Raw genomic sequence first — 16,543 nt, forward strand, 5'->3', positions numbered from 1 at the left:
GTCAGACTTCAGGTGACGGTCGTACTGTCTGTTCCTCCTTCTGTCCCACCAGCCACCTCCCACCCTCTTCATCCTCCACCTGTCACCATGTTCTTCCATTCCCTCCGTCTCTCCTTCCTTTGTTTATCGACAGCATTTACAAGACATTTGGACAGGTACATGGATAGGAAGGGGTTAAGGGATATGGGACAAACCTCAGCAAATGGGACCAGCTGAAATGGGCATCCTGGTCAGCATGGACGAGTTGGGCTGAAGGGCCTGTTTCCGTGCTGTATGGCTCTAATACAGAAACCAGCCTCCCCTCCATGGACTCTGTCCACACTTCTCTCTCCCTCGGTGAAGCAGCCGGCATAATCAAAGACCCTCTCCCCCCAACCCTGGACGTTCTCTCTTCTCCCCCCTCCCATTGGGCAGAAGATACAAAAGCCTGAAAGCACGTACCACCAGGCTCAAGGACAGCTTCTACCCCACTGTTATAAGACTATTGAACAGTTCTCTAGTACGATAAGATGTACTCTTGACTTCACAATCTACCTCATTATGGCCTTGCACCTTATTGTCTGCCTGCACTGCACTTTCTCTGTAACTGTGACACTTTACTCTGCATCCTGTTATTGTTTTCCTTTGTACTACCTCAATGCACCGATGTGATGAAATGATCTGTATCGACGGCATGCAAAAAAAAAGTTTTTCACTGTACTACAATAATAAACCAATTTACCAATTTATCTATGACTCTGTCCAGCTTCCCTTTAAGCTATTATAGAGGCACACAGCACAGAAACAGGCCCTACACACTAACCATGAACCAATCCCACACTAATCTCATTGGATGTCCTCCACATTCCCATCAACTCCTGCCAGATCCTCCCACTCACCCTCACACCAGGAACAATTTACAGTGGGCAGATATCTGACTGACCCAGATGTGTTTGGGATGTGGGAGGAAACCGGAACTGTTTGCATCGCCCCCTCCCTGTGGGGTGATCTCCTCTCTAAAGGGTTCACAAGGAACCCTGATAGGGTGAAGGCACTCAGTCTTTTCCCCAGGGTTGGGGAATCAAGAACTAGAGGGCATGGGTTTAAGGTGAGAGGGGAGAGATTTAATAGGAACCTGAGGGGCAACTTCTTCACACAGAAGATGGTCCATATTGGAATGAGCTACCAAAGGGAGTGAGAGGCAGGTACATTAACAGCATTTAAAAACACAGTTGGTCAGGTACATGGATTGGAAAGGTTTAGGAGGTTACGGGCCAAATGCTGGCAAAGGGGACTAGCTTGGATGGGGCACCTTGGTCGGCACGGACGAGTTGGGCCAAAGGGCCTGTTTCCGTGCTGTATGACTCCATGAGCTCTTACAAGGTTTGAGTTTAAAACAAATGTGAATAAGTTGACTTATATCCAACACTGATTACTTTCAGGGAAGGAGACTGGTGGGAGGCTCGATCATTGACTACAGGAAGGACTGGATATATTCCCAGCAACTACGTGGCTCCTGTGGACTCCATCCAGGCAGAGGAGTATGTCACTACACCGTCTTCTGACATCTAGAGAATGACCACGCCAGATGGCATTAAATGTTTACAACTTTAGCCTCTGGTTTGCATGGACACTTGTACTTTGGGTTCTGATCAAACGCTGAGATCAGATATGACCACACTATAACTTGGAAGGGCAATCATACACTTCCCATTAAAAAGCTTGCAAGTCAATACATTCTTAGTGCCCCTGGCATTAGGAGTATTTTATGTCATTTGTTTCTGTTTATTTTCCATCTGCAGATGGTACTTTGGCAAGATGGGTCGCAAAGATGCAGAGCGGATGCTTCTGTGTCCTGGTAACCCAAGGGGTACATTCCTGATCCGGGAGAGTGAGACAACCAAAGGTGAGACCATCGCTTGTCAGCTTGACTCGTGAGCGCAAATAAATATTTCTGTACTTCACTGGAAAACGGGATTGAGGGAGGACAGTTAAAGTGCAGGCATCTGATTGGACAGAGCAGACCCTTCAGCCCAATCCAAGGTTTGGGGACAGCAGCCTTCTGCTTGTTGTCCTGTAGACCTGAGGCAATACTGTACTGTCGTAGGGGTAGTACTGAGGGAGGTGCAGTGCTGAGGGAGGTCACACTGTGGGAGGTGCAGTGCTGAGGGACGTCACACTGTGGGTGGGGCAATACTGAGGGAGTGCCGCACTGCGGGAGGGGTAGTACTGAGGGAGGGTCACATTGTGGGAGGGGCAGTACTGAGGGAGGATCACACTATGTGAGGGATGGTACTGGGGGAGGGTCACCCTGTGGGAGGGGATTACTGAGGGAGTGTCACACTGTGGGAGGGGTAGTACTGAGGGAGTGCTGCACAATTGGAAAGAGGTTACCATCCACCTCCTGAGTGTTTGTAAACAATTATAATAGTTAAGAGATCTTAAAATAGCAGAGTCATTCCTCCCCACCTGCCCCTACCCCCCAGCACCCTGGCAAATATTTAACCCTCAACCAATTTTTCTGGTCACTATCACATATTTATGGAATCTTTCTGTGCACAAATTAGCTACCACATTTCCTATATCACAGCAATGTTTCAAGCGCAGTTCACTGATAGTAGAGTGGTTTGGGATGTCCTGAGGTGTTGAGTCCTCCTGCCTTCTGTGGCCACACTGGAGAACTTGGTTGTATTCGAGCAGCCAGAGGTCACTTTGAGCAAGTTGGCAGGAGCCCCACATTCATGTTGATGGGGTCTAACCCAAGCACTCAGGAGGGACAGTCCAGATTAGTGTGTCCAGGAGGGGACATCATGTCCTGGCTTAACAACAAAGAGGCAAAACTCTGTTCCTCCTGATTCAATGCAGAGCCCAAGGGTTTGGGGTTCAGGTCTGACAGGTTGGACAGTTGGACTCGAGCAGTGCAGCCGAGACACTCCATTCACCCTACATTCTGATCTTCTCAGCTTCCTTTTTCTTGTATTGAACCCACAGTAGGCTGAGTGGGGGGGCCGGTTAACCCTTCGCACCTGGGACCAGTCCAACACACATGCATCAAATGAATTCAGAATCTTTACATCCTGTTCCCAAGTCGCATAAAACATTCTTAGGACAGTTTCCTTTGTTAGAGGCACAATATAAAGGCAAGTTGTTGAAACTGTCCGGAATTCATCATAGTTGCGACTAATTTGGTAATCAAAGTCATGGGTGAAAAGGCCACATATGGATGGGCTGGTAAAGAATGCATATGTCACACCTGCCTTCATTGGTGGAGGCATTGGGTATAACAGTTGGGAAACCACGTTGCACCTGTATAAACCTTTAGTTAGGCTGCATTTGGACTATTGTGTGCAGTTCTGGCCATTACAGGAAGGATGTGGAGGCTTTGGAGAGGTTCACCAGGATGTTGCCTGGATTAGAGAGCATGAGCTATAACAAGAGGTTGGACAAACTTGAGTGTTTCCTCTGGAGCGGCGGAGGCTGAGGGGAGACCTGACAGAAGTATATAAAATTATGCGAGGCACAGACAGGGTAGACAGGGTATTCCTCCCAGGATGGAAATGTCAAATACGAGAGGGCATAGGTTGAAGGTGAAAAGTTTAAAGAAGATTTGCAAGGCAAGTTTTAACACAGAGAGTGGTGGGTGCCTGGAACACTCTGCCGGGGAGGTGGTGGAGGCTGATACAATAGCAGCATTTAAGAGGCATTTAGGCAGCACGCAAACAGGCAGGGGATGGAGGGATAGGGGCCATGTGCAGGCAGCTGGGGTTAGTTAGATGGGATTTGGATGGTCAGCACAGACGTGGTGGGCCGAAGGGCCTGTTCCTGTACTGTACTGTTCTGGGTTCTAAACAAAGGGAGTTTAGGAAGGAAGCCCCACTCTCTTGACCCTTTGCCATTTGAACTCGCAGCGTTATGTTGGTTCCAGGCCAGAATTTGCCTGTCTTGCTGGACAGTTGTTGTAAGCTCTTGCAGTTTGGACTGAATTTCATGAGCTGTCTGCAGGAGGGAATACACCCTGGTGCCAATGTGCAGGCTGCAGCCTTTGGGCAGTGTGGGGAGGCGGGGAATGAGCAGAGAGAGGGAAACGGGTGAGTGGAGGGGGAGGAAGCTGGGAAGGAGGGAGTGAGGAAGGGGGAAAGGGCAACATAAAGAGAAAGGCTGAGGGAGAGGGGCCAGGCCAGGAACGGCTCGGGGCTGGGGAGTGAGGCCAGGGAGAGGGTGTGGACTACATTGTGTGTGTGTGTGTGCGCGTGTGTGTGTGTCTGTGTGTGTGTCTGTGTGTGTGTGTCTGTGTGTGTGTGTGTGTGTGCGCGCGCATGTGTGTGTGCATGTGTGTGTGCACGTGTGTGTGTGTCTGTCTGTGTGTGTGTGCATGTGCACGTTTGTGTGTGTGTCTGTGTGTGTGTGCGCGTGTGTGTGCGTGTGTGTGTGCACGTGTGTGTGTCTGTCTGTGTGTGTGTGCACGTGTGTGTGTGTCTGTGTGTGTGCGCGTGTGTGTGTACGTGTGTGTGTGTGTGTCTGTGTGTGTGTGTCTGTGTGTGCATGTGTGTGTGTGCGTGTGTGTGTGTGTGTGTGTGTGTGTGCGCGCACATTGTGTGTGTGTGCTCCGCGCACGCATGCGTTCGTGTCCAATGTTTGTGCAGCAGATCCCCGAGTCCACTTATCCGGGACCCTCTTGCCACTGGACCATGGCCTCACTCTGTCAAGCCTATGTGATGGCTGGTGTGCAGGGTCCACATTACACTTGAATTCACAGCCAGGCAGCTTCTGCTCATAGAACCAGAGTGAAAGCAGGTGATCCTCGACCCCAGGGGACCGCCCAAAATAAAGAAGGGAGAAGGAGCATTAAATACACACGTTGTTGCTCCCTAAAATGGAGAACATCACGTGGCTTCTTGTCTCCTCTGCAATCCCCAGGTGTGCTCACAGCTACTCACAGGGTTGTTGAAGCGTACAGGAGAACAGATATCCCTGATCTAACAAGGCACAGGAAACATCGAGGGAGAGGAATGTGAAAGCATGTATTAGGCGGCTGATTTTGGGAATTCTTTTGTCAGCCCCAGACTGAAATCATTAGTGCAGCACATCCTTCTGTTACGCCGCTGATCGGCTTTAGTGGACCAGCACTGCTGTGAGGAAAGCAAAGATGATGTGTAACCTGACAGGACAGTGGGATGGGAAATAGTTTCCATGTCTTGAAGTATTTCAGTGACAGAAGGTCTTTCTGTCCTAGGTGCCTATTCCTTGTCCATCCGGGATTGGGATGAGGTAAAAGGAGACCACGTGAAACATTATAAGATCCGTAAGCTGGATAACGGTGGGTATTATATCACGACTCGAGCCCAGTTCGAGACAGTGCAACAGCTGGTTCATCATTACACAGGTATGTTCAACACATGACTGAGATTGTGGCAAAGCATCTTAGCACAGATACCTGCAGGAACTAGAAGGATCAAATAATGAATTATAAACAAGCCACATGATTCAATGCAACAGGCTGGCAAAGTCCTTGTTTGTTCAAAAGGCAGAGCAACTCTCAATTATTGATTGAGCATAAAATTTTAAATAAATTTGATTTTGTAGGAGAAAGCACGTTGAACAATCCTTTTCCTGCTCTTTGATATTGATGTTTATTCATGTGTTGGGTATGTTTTTGTAAGAGTTGCTACTCTGAATCAGTGTTGTTAAAAAATTCAGGAGTGTGTTTAATGGGATTGCAGTTAAATTGAGAACATTTCATCAAATTGACCCCAATAAACTGCCCAAGTGTGTAGAGTTGATGTTTATATTGTCATTGAGTATTCGTAATAGTGTCTTAAGTGTTTGCTGTGGCAGGAATTTTTGGCTGTCAATTTCCTGCTTCAATGATTTTGAATATACACAGTTCTAAATAGGCAGTGCTTACCTTACTGAGCTATTAAGAACACAGAGTGTCCTTGACTGTTAATCTGAGATCAGAGCTCACTCTCCCTGGTCCACACCTGCATCAATTTGGCAAATGGCAATCAAATAAGGAAGCCCTGGGACAGACCCTGGCTAAGTTAATATCTATAAAATTTGATAAAGGAAGGAAACACAGACATACCCTCCAATGGATATTCTTCAATCCACACCTGATTATTCTCTGCATTAAGGTGTTCAAAGACCAGGAAAAGGTACCTTGTAGATCCAACATGTTGAATCCACTCTGGTCCGGATGCTTTCATTGCATATTTTGAGTTTCATTCAATGCATTTCCAGTTGGCCCAGTTATTCTGCAATATGATTTTTTAAAATGGGAATTAATAGTGTTGTTAATATATAACGAGATTTTTGACATTTAAGTTGACATTTTTACTTAAGATGATGGAATGCAAGTTATTTAGAAAAGGTCTGAAACAATTAAGCAATCCTTCAATACATTCTTTCTTTACATGCCAATGTTGTCTGAGCATTAATTTGACTACTACATAAAATCTAAACTACATTATCAACAGATCTAAACATCCTGAGTGTACCTTATAGCTTTTGAGCGTCAAGATGACCTTGTGATTGGCTTACAAAAGTGCAACAGGTTCAATACTTGCATTCTACCCACCAATGTGGAAATGTGCCCACCAAAACCAGAGCAAATCCAATCAGGCTAATTCGTGCCCAATCACTCAACTCTCAACTGACAGAAAAGTGACAGAAGGTGTTATCTTATCAAGTGGCACTTACTCACCAACAGTCTGCTCACTGATACCCAGCTGAGTTTCTCCAGGACCACTGAGCTGCAGTCCTCATCCTAGTCCTGGTCCAAACGTGGACCAGAGAGCTGAATTCGAGAGGGGAGGTGAGAGTGACTGCCCTTGACATCAAGGCAGCATTTGACCAAGTGTGCTGTTAAACTTGAAGTCTCTTGTATCTTTGTAGCATCAAGTTTCCCTGGTAAAACTGGTCAATGGGCATCAAGGGGAAACCTTCTGACAATGTCCCTCACATCCCATCAATGAATATATTAAAAATAACATGTACTAATGTTAGTTACTGTTAAATGTTGTACTTTTTAAGATTCTTGCTTCCCAGGTTGAGAGAGTAAGCAGGTGATGTATCTCTCACACGACTTTTATTTTGGACTTCCTACTGTGAATGAATAACACCCACTTGCTTTTTATTCATATAAATTGAATATAAAGTTAAAGCCTCAAACTCATCCCCACAGCAGCCAATGCAAACTTGAGCTGAGCCTGAGGACTTGTAATTAGTTCCATCCCCAACACAACCATTGCCATAAATATAACAAGCTCAGGTGTGGTGTAGACCTACTTGAGGATCAAAAACCAAGTATTGATCAAGAACTGAGAACATGTGCGATAATACCAAGCATATAATCCTGACCTGGATGAAGTACTGAGCCTGACCCAAAGCAAATAAAGATATTTTATCAAAATATATGCCCAACCCAAACCCAACACGGGTCCTGTCACTCTTTGGTAGGGTGGCCAAACTCTAGTCCCAAGCATCCCAACTATAGGTGGAAGACGAACCAGAGAACCAGAGCTGCTTCATCCACATAACAATGTGATATGTCGTTGGTGAGTGACCAGGAAAGGATCTTTAATGTACCTTCAACAGGTGGAAGGGCATTGTCACATCTTTCTTTGCAAACTGTTTTCTATCAATTACAACTTCCGTTGAATTATTTATTGAATCCTCCAATGAACACAGTTGTATGATTGCACCTTTATGGGAAGCAACCATTTCTTGACTGGCATGAATTAAAACTTGTGCTTAAGTCCAATTTTACTTTATGCATATTTACAGGAGATGCACTGACATGATTCTCAAATATTATAATGAATTCAAAGATTACTGCTCTGCGGTTTATTTCCAAACTGATGAAACCTTCCACTCTACAACATGTGTTTGCTTTATTAGTTGTTGTATGTATTGAGATTTTTGCTCCGTAGAATGGTACAGTGTTTTTCCCAGTGCCCAATTATTTAAGCCATGCAGTAGAAAGATATGCTGACCTGGATATTGTCACCATGAACATAAGGTGAAAAGAAGCTGAAAGATATCATGTCTTTCTCAAATCAAACATGATCTAATGATCTTTTAGTTACTACTTTCAATGGATGCTTATGACTCCTGACATTTATATTGATTAAAAAATATTTTAAACAGAATCGGAAAACTGCGCACAACAATGTGTAACAAGTTAAATTTAGCTCCCACATTTTGAATTTCAGACACTGTAGCATTCTGCAAGCATTTCTAAAAATCATAGTTTTTATGTTTAGTGCCTTTGTGACTTTCTGGGCAATCTTGGATGCTGTTGCTGTGTTGCTGTTGTTGGGCTGGGTTGCTGGACTCAACAAGGTTGTAATTTGATCAAATCTGGATGAAAATGTTCAGAACATTGACACAGGCAGTCATAGAAAGGGCCTGTAATCTACTCAACAATATAAACAAAAACAAACTTTCCCTGTTCTTGTTCTGTATGCCCTCCTTTTATTTTGCAAGTGGATGGGAAATATTGTCCCAGATAAAGAACTGGAAGTTCTTCATCAAATATCCTGTAGTTCTACCTAATTCATGGCTTATGATTTGGATCGTTGATGGATCCTTTGGTCCGTTGGTGATATAAATTAATTTTAACCAACAGTTTAATTCTCTACCTGAGAGTGTTAGCACAATGTTTCATACATTGCACATTGGTAGTGATGGGAGAGACCCTGCTCAGAAGCCGTATCCTGGGAATTGAAAGCAAAGTTTTGGTTTGCATCCAGCTCTGTAAATGGAAGCGTCAGGAGAAGAAGTACAGAGACCAGGAGCCTTGGTGGCCAGAAGATAGAACAGTACAGCTCAGGGACAGTCCTTTTGGACCATCATGTCTGTGCCAACCATGATGCCAAATTAAACTAATCTCTTCTGCCTGCACATGATCCATACCCCTCCATCCCTGCATATTCATGTGTCTGTCTAAAAGCCTCTTGAACGCCACAATCATATCTGTTTCCATTACCACCGGTCCCAGCACTTTCCAGGCACCCACTACTCTCTGTAAAAAAAACCTGCCCCACACATCCCCTTTAAACTTTCCTCCTCTCACCTTAAAGCTATGCCCACTAGTATTCAACATTTCTACATTGGGAAGAAGATTCTGACTGTCTACTCTATCTCTGCCTCTCATAATATTATAAACCTCTATCAGGTCTCCCCTCAGCCTCCGCTGCTCCAGAGAGAACAGCCCAAGTTTGTCCAACCTCTCCTTATACTGAATACTCTGTAATCCAGGCGGCGTCCTGGTGAACCTCTTCTGAACTAGGAAAACTAAATATTAGGAATAACTCCATGCCCATCCCTCCAAAACTACCCAGGAAATATTCCAGTAGATTAATGAATGCAGATCACACTCCTGTGCCCACTACCCCGACTAAAATCGTTTCCTCCCATTCACTGGCAATTGGAGGTAGCCAGCCTTCTATCTAGCCTCTTAGGTTGGGATGGATAGAGAGTGCTAGAAATATTCATCAGGTCAGGCAGCATCTGTGGTGGGAGAAACAAGAGTTAAAATTTCAGGTCAATGACGTTTTATAAGTACACAGAGAGATGCAGCATGGATACAGGCCATTTGGCCCATCAAGTCCACACCGACCATCAAGCACCCATTTTCACTCTAATTCTACCCTAACCTGTTTTTTATTCTCTCCACATTCCTATCAACTAAACTCCAGGTTCTACCCCTCACTTACACACTCGGGGCAATTTAGAGCGGCCAATTGATTCACCAACAGGGCCGTTTTGGAAATCTGAGAAGAGAGAATAAGACGAGGGGACAGGACGGGATGCAGGAAGGTTTATAAAATTATAAGAGGCATCGATAGGGTAGACGGTCAGAATCTTTCTCCTAGGGTGGAAATGTCTAATACCAGAGAGCGCAGCTTTAAGGTGAGAGGGGGGAAGTTTAAAGGGGATGTGCAGGGCAAGTTTTTTTACACAGAGAGTGGTGGGTGCCAGGAACGGGCTGCCAGGGGTGGTAGTGGAGGCAGCTACAATAGCAAAGTTTAAGAGGCATTGAGATAGGCACATGAACAGGCAGGGAATGGAGGGGTATAGACTATGTGCAGGCTGGTGGGATTAGTTTAATTTGGCATCATGGTTGGCACAGACATGGTGGGCTGGAGGGCCTGTTCCTGTGCTGTACTGTTCTCTGTTCTATATTTAGAGACTGTTTTGCAGTTTCACTATAGAACATAAACAATGTGCTTCAGTGTTTCTGGAACCTGTTCGCAGATGGACAACCGTCCGTGTGACTTTTACTTCTGAGGCTCAGTGATAAATTCACCTCATTGCACTGGGTTTGACAGCTCCCACTACCACTTCCCTCACTGAAGAGGGGAAGTGATGGCAATCAAAGGTGTCGGCAAGAATATTTAATGGAAATATTCTTCATTCAAACTTACTGCAAAATATAATTATTTATACAGCCCATGTAATAACTTTACATGGATAAACTGCCCTTCTGATCCCCTGTTCTGGCCTCCTCAAACCAGCCAGTGAGAAGTTCACCCCTGCACCTTTACACCACTGCCTAAATTTATCCTGATCAAGTACAGTTATGGCAGTTTGGGTAACAGAATTCACGAATCACCACCGAAACATTTGAGATATGGATTAAAAATTCACTAGTAAGGAATTTATGTGAGAAAAAAATGACCAAATGAACACAAAATGCCAAAGAAACAAATTTTGTCAATGGTTTGCATTATAGAAAATCGTGATACAGTCAGTGTTCTATGAATGCATCCCCTCTGTAATGCAGGGATGTACTGTATCGCTCCTCTGGTAATCCGTGCTCTGAAATAAGTAGATATTTTGTGGAGAAGCATGATTAATTCATCTGAGAAGTCACTGACTAAAAATGTCAGAACATTGGATTCTCGAGAGTCTTGCATTGCATTTCCTGCTTTGGTTAAACGGATGTAATTGTGCATGTGTTTAGTGTTGATTACTGCTCTCTTATGATTAACTCTTTGTCTGCTCTCTTGCTTCTCTCCTCTGCCTCTGGTGTGTCCTTGCTGCAGAACGAGCTGCGGGTCTGTGCTGTCGCTTGGTGGTGCCCTGTCATAAAGGGATGCCAAAACTGGCAGACCTGTCGGTCAAAACCAAAGACGTCTGGGAAATTCCTCGGGAGTCCTTGCAGCTGATCAAGAAACTGGGCAATGGGCAGTTTGGGGAAGTGTGGATGGGTAGGAATCAAGCCACATCAAGGCAAAGGTGGACTTGCAGCAGCTGTAGTGACAAGTGAAACGCTGATGGCTAATTGCCCCACCAACGCTCCTGTCACATTTTATATTGGAAAACAGAGCCTTGATCTTGTCTCAGGAAGCTGGTGGTTCCCTTGTGCAAGAAGCACATTATTCTCTGAAATTGGATGGAATTGTGAATTTGGACGGTTGGAACCTCAGAGTTAATTTGGCCCCAGATGGATTAATACAAATTACAGTACAGAGCAGCAGGGGAGGGGAGATACAGCCAATTATCTGTGGTGATGCGATCAATTAGTTTGGAATTATATACACTAATCACATTCCCCCGTCCATTTTACTAATTCCTTTTATATTTCTCCCTTTTGTATACTTATCCAGTTCTTATTCCAGACAGTGCCATATTTTCCATTTTGAAAACAGTTGCTATCTTCATTCCAAGATCTCTGTAGAAAATAAATCTGAGATTTCCCCCACTAGAAGACACTAACTTTCATGATTTCCCTTCCCAAACCTTTCCCTACTTTGTAAATCTCCAACAAATTCCCAATTTATTACACTCATAGTGATTCTTCATGTTGCTTCAGAGACAAATGAAGAGGTATTTGCTAATGTGTGTGTCATCTACAAAATGCAGTGCACTTGGAGAACCAGGAGACCGCAGAAACTGGAATCTGGAGCAACAAACAATCTGCTGGAGGAACTCAGCGGGTCAAGCGGCATCTGTGGGGGGGAAGGGAATTGCCGACACCCTGATGCAGGGTTTTGACCCAAAACATTGACAATTCCTTTCCCCTGAAGATGCTGCTCGACCTGCTGAGATCCTCCAGCAGACAATACATTGCACTGTAGTTATCTGCCTTGACTTCTTTGACTCGCCTCCCAAAGACATGACCTCTACCACCAAGAAGAACGAGGACTGCGGGTACTTGGGAAACCACCACCTGTAGGTTCCCCTTCAAGTTGCACATCACCCAAGCTTGGAGATATATCACCGTTCCTTCATCATCACTGGGTCTAAATCCTGGAGCTCTCTCCACAACAGCTCTGTTGGCGTACTTCACCTGAAGGACAGCAGCGGTTCAAGAAGGCAGCTTTTGAGGGCAGTTAGGGATGAGCAATAAATGCTGGTCTTGCTGATAATGTCCACATCCCAAAGTTGAATTTAAAAAGTGATTGCAGTTCCCCTTTCAGTTAATCTAGTGCCAGGTACAATGTTTAACAAGGACAGATCTTCACTCAATTTTCGCCTTTTTAAGACCTAAATTTACTTATGCTTCCAAACCGGCTCACAATTTCTCTGGAGCCAGCAAACTGAGAATAATGTGTTAAGCAAAAGATACCAACAGCGTCTGCAGTAGTTGCAAGTCCTATGGACACCAATGCATGTGAACGTGTTTACATTATACCTCCATTGCATCCATTCCCTGCAGATCATACTGATGGTTTGTGCCAAGTATTAACCAAGGTTTGTCCGGGTGAAACACCGCAAACTCTGGGACTGGGTAAAGATGCATGGGAGATAAATCGACAATCCCTAAGCCTGGACAAAAAACTTGGTCAGGGATGTTTTGGAGATGTGTTTATGGGTAAGGTGATGAATCATTTTCCTGATATTTTCTTTAAATAAAGATCATGGAAGACGTAGGAGTTACAAGTCTGGAGCCAAGCAGGAGTTGGTCATTGAGTTTAGAGATCATGAGCAATGTGCTGACAAGCCATCAGTATATATTAACCTGTTAAAAGTTCAATGTTTGCTTTCCCATCACTTCATTCACAACTGGATTAATCCTCTCCTATTTAGTATAATTGTATATAGATATACATGCTCCTCATGTAGCTCTGAGGCCAGTTCTTGGATTAGTAACAAATCACACTACCTTTATACAGGGTCTCTGAGTTCAAATTTCAGCCAGAAACAGGAGTATAAACTCAATAGCAACTTAATCAAACTGTCAACCTGCAAAATCACAAGGAAGTATCATAATGACTGCCTAATATTAGTATTGAGGATCTCTGAGATAATAACATTCTGTGACCCTTATTTAGATTCTATGCATTGTGCATAAAAATGTAATGTTTCCTAAAGAAAAGAATATTTTTGATTCCAGGTGTAATATGGTTGATAACCAGAGGTAGATATCGAGAATGTAACGTAATTTGTTATTCATAAAGTGGCTGAGAAAGGTGTAATAACAACATTTAAGAGATAGTTGGACAGGTACATGGATAGGAAAGGTTTAGCGGGATATGGGCCAAATGGAGGCAAATGGGACAAGCTTAGATGGGCATCCTGGTTGACATGGACTTGTTGTGCTGAAGGGCCTGTTTCCGTGCTGTATTACTTTAAGACTCTCTAAGGTGCAGCCCCCTTTTGGTCTAATGTGAGTGATTTGGCAAGATTAAACTAGTTTGCAGCTTGCCTGAGTTTTAGTTGGTTGGAGTCAAGAACCAGCAACTCTTTGATTTCCAACACAAAATATGGATTAGCAATTTGCTCAGGGATGTTTCAGAGAGATGCTTCGGAGACCAATGAATCACTTTCCCAATATTTCTTTTGACAAAGACTGCGGAAGAAATCAGTAAAGAGCTGGGCTCAGGAAAGCCCAAATGTGTGCAGTTTGTTTTCCTCTGTAATTAACCCACCTCCCTGCCCCCACATAAGGAAAGTTTAGACTTCCTTGCCTGGAGTCACCCCCTGCCCCAGCCCTCTACACTGTGGCTCACCTAAGAACCAGAGAGTGGGGGGGGGAAGTGGTTTGGGGAGGGGGGCTGCCTGTGCTTGGGAGGTCTCATCAGCCGGCTCAGGGGATTGGTCACATCTTGCCCACCTCCTCCGACTAGTATTTTAATGTGATTCATTTTCCATCATTGGACAGGAGGCATTGACCCAGGTACCTTATGATGTAAATTCAGGGCCTTAATTCGTTAAGACCGTAAATCAATAGGAGAGGGTTAAGACTTTACAGAAGCATGGCACATCATCGCTTCACTTTGTTCTCATACCCCGCCATCACCACACGTTCCACCCAACACTGACAGGTTCTTGTGAATAATTTGGCTCTGTTTGGTCTCTGTGTCTGGGATGGGTTTAGGGACGTGGAACGGCACCACTAAGGTCGCAGTGAAGACTCTGAAGCCAGGCACCATGTCGCCCGAGGCGTTCCTTGAGGAGGCCCAGATAATGAAGAGACTGCGACACGACAAGTTGGTTCAGCTGTACGCCGTGGTCTCGGAGGAGCCCATTTACATCGTCACAGAGTTCATGACGCAAGGTAAACATTCAAACGTGCCAAATGTCTCTCTATCATTCATGTCACCCGACGTTTGTCATTGGCTGGGGTGACTGGTTAATATTGGTCTTGCATTCAGCGTGAATTGGCTTCCTCGTGTGATGAAGCAAGTTGGGTATCTTCTCATAGCTCATTTTCTGTCCTCTGCACCTCACCCCAGCCCCCACTGCTGCTTTGTGTTGTCTAGAAGCTGTTACACTTATTTCTCAATATTTCTCAAGATGTGGTATGAGGCTATTCAGTGCATCGAGTCAATCCCAGCTCAGTCTCAGGGCAATCCCATCAGTCCCATCCCCCCAGTTATTTCCCAGCAGTTTTCTCGCTTGCAGACCCCTCAACTCCACCCTGATTCTTCTACCAACCACATACACCAGGCAATTTACAGAAGCCAATTAACCTTCCAACCAGCACCTCTTGCTCCAGAGCACCTGGGGGAGACTTGCAGTCACAGGGAGAACATCCAAATTCCACACACACTGCACCCAAGGTCAAGAACCTGGGTCTCTGGAGCTGTGAGACAGCAGCATTAATTGCTGTGCCACAATGCCATGCTGACTGACCATCTTCTGTGTTGTAGTATGTCGTAAGAGGCAGGCACGGTGGTGTAGCTGTTAGTGTAACGCTATTACAGCGCCAGCGACCTGGGTTCAATTCCGGCCTCTGTCTGTCAGGAGTTTGTACGTTCTCCCCGTGTCTGCGTGGGTTTCCTCCGGGTGCTCCGGATTCCTCCCACATTCCAAAGACGTACGGGTCAGGAAGTTGCGGGCGTGCTATGTTGGCGCCAGAAGCGTGGTGACACTTGCGGGCTGCCCCCAGAACACTGTACACAAAAGATGCATTTCACTGTGTGTTTGGATGTACATGTGACTAATAAAGAAACCTTATTTAATTCCCTCTTAGCAATCACTAACTTGATGAATAGTCGGGTCCTGTCTCTGATGACTGAGGCACACCATGAGCCATCGCCTACTCCCTGTTTGTTCCTGCTGGTCAACCAAATTCTCAGTCCATGCCAGTGTGTTACCCCCAGTCCCAGGTGCTTTAATTTTGCACACGAGTTTCTTATGTGGATCATTATCAAAAGACTTATGAAAATTCAAATAGACCACATCTGCTTATCTATTTACCAGTTACATCGTCAAAAAACTCCTGTAGGTTTGTTGAGAATGATTTCCTTTCTGCAACCCTTGTTGACTTTGACTAATCCCCCAAATGGTTTCCAAGTGCTTGGTTATTACACCTTTTATCGCTGCTTCTGGCAGTTTCTCCACCGCTGACGTTAGACCAGCTGCTCTGGGCTTCCCTTCCACCGTTTTTAAATAGTCAGTTTACAACTTCAGTTTACAGTTTACAGATTTTCAATCTGTAGCAACTAATCCAGGGTGCAAAGAATTTTAGAAGATGACCCCCGACAGATCCACTATTTCCAGGGCCACATCCTACCATACTCTGGGAATTCTCAGCATTAATTCCCCCAGCACCATTTCTTTACTAACACTGACTTCTTTCAGTTCCACCCTGTCTCTGGACTCTTGTTTTCCTAAAATTTCAGGGAGATTATTTGTGTCCTCCTTTGTGAAGATAGAACCAGAGTTTGTCTTTAATTGTTCTGCCATTTACTTATTTGTTCCCAATTGTAATTCCCTCTGTTTCTGACTGCATGGTATCTACATTTGTTTTCACTAACCTTTTGCTGTTGTCAGTTTTTATGTTCTCTGCAAGTTTACTTTCATGCTGTACGTTGACCCTCTTAATCCGTCTTTTTGTCCCCTTTTGTTGAATTTTAAGCTGATTCCAATCCTCAAGTCTGCTGTTTTGTCTAACAATTTTATATGCCTCTTTGGATATAAAGCACTCTTTAACTTCCTTCATAACCCATGGTTGAGCCTTCTTTCCTGACTTATTTTTGTACTAGACAGGTCGTTTAATTCTTGAAAACATTCTTAAAACATTATCCGTTGCACATCAAATCATTTTGTAAAGTTGCCCAATCTGTCAAAGTCAATTCATGCCTCAGACCCGCGGAGTTTCCTTTGT

The 16,543-nt window shown here is 44.7% G+C and overlaps 1 protein-coding gene across 12 annotated transcripts in view; it reads left to right on the forward strand.

The window, feature by feature from the left end:
* Positions 1-16,543, forward strand: part of LOC127581677 (tyrosine-protein kinase Fyn-like) — a 261,877-nt gene that overhangs the window by 224,547 nt on the left and 20,787 nt on the right. For 10 of the 12 annotated variants that reach the window (XM_052036287.1, XM_052036284.1, XM_052036286.1 and 7 more), the window contains 5 exons: positions 1,422-1,520; positions 1,782-1,885; positions 5,213-5,362; positions 11,031-11,195; positions 14,309-14,488. In XM_052036287.1, the coding sequence (XP_051892247.1) occupies positions 1,422-1,520; positions 1,782-1,885; positions 5,213-5,362; positions 11,031-11,195; positions 14,309-14,488 (698 nt within the window). Of the gene's footprint in view, positions 1-1,421; positions 1,521-1,781; positions 1,886-5,212; positions 5,363-11,030; positions 11,196-12,646; positions 12,803-14,308; positions 14,489-16,543 lie in introns of all 12 variants that reach the window. The other 2 variants (XM_052036292.1, XM_052036282.1) reach the window with 2 other exon arrangements.

The sequence above is a fragment of the Pristis pectinata genome, chromosome 22 (assembly GCF_009764475.1).
Source record: "Pristis pectinata isolate sPriPec2 chromosome 22, sPriPec2.1.pri, whole genome shotgun sequence".
Taxonomy (NCBI): domain Eukaryota; kingdom Metazoa; phylum Chordata; class Chondrichthyes; order Rhinopristiformes; family Pristidae; genus Pristis; species Pristis pectinata.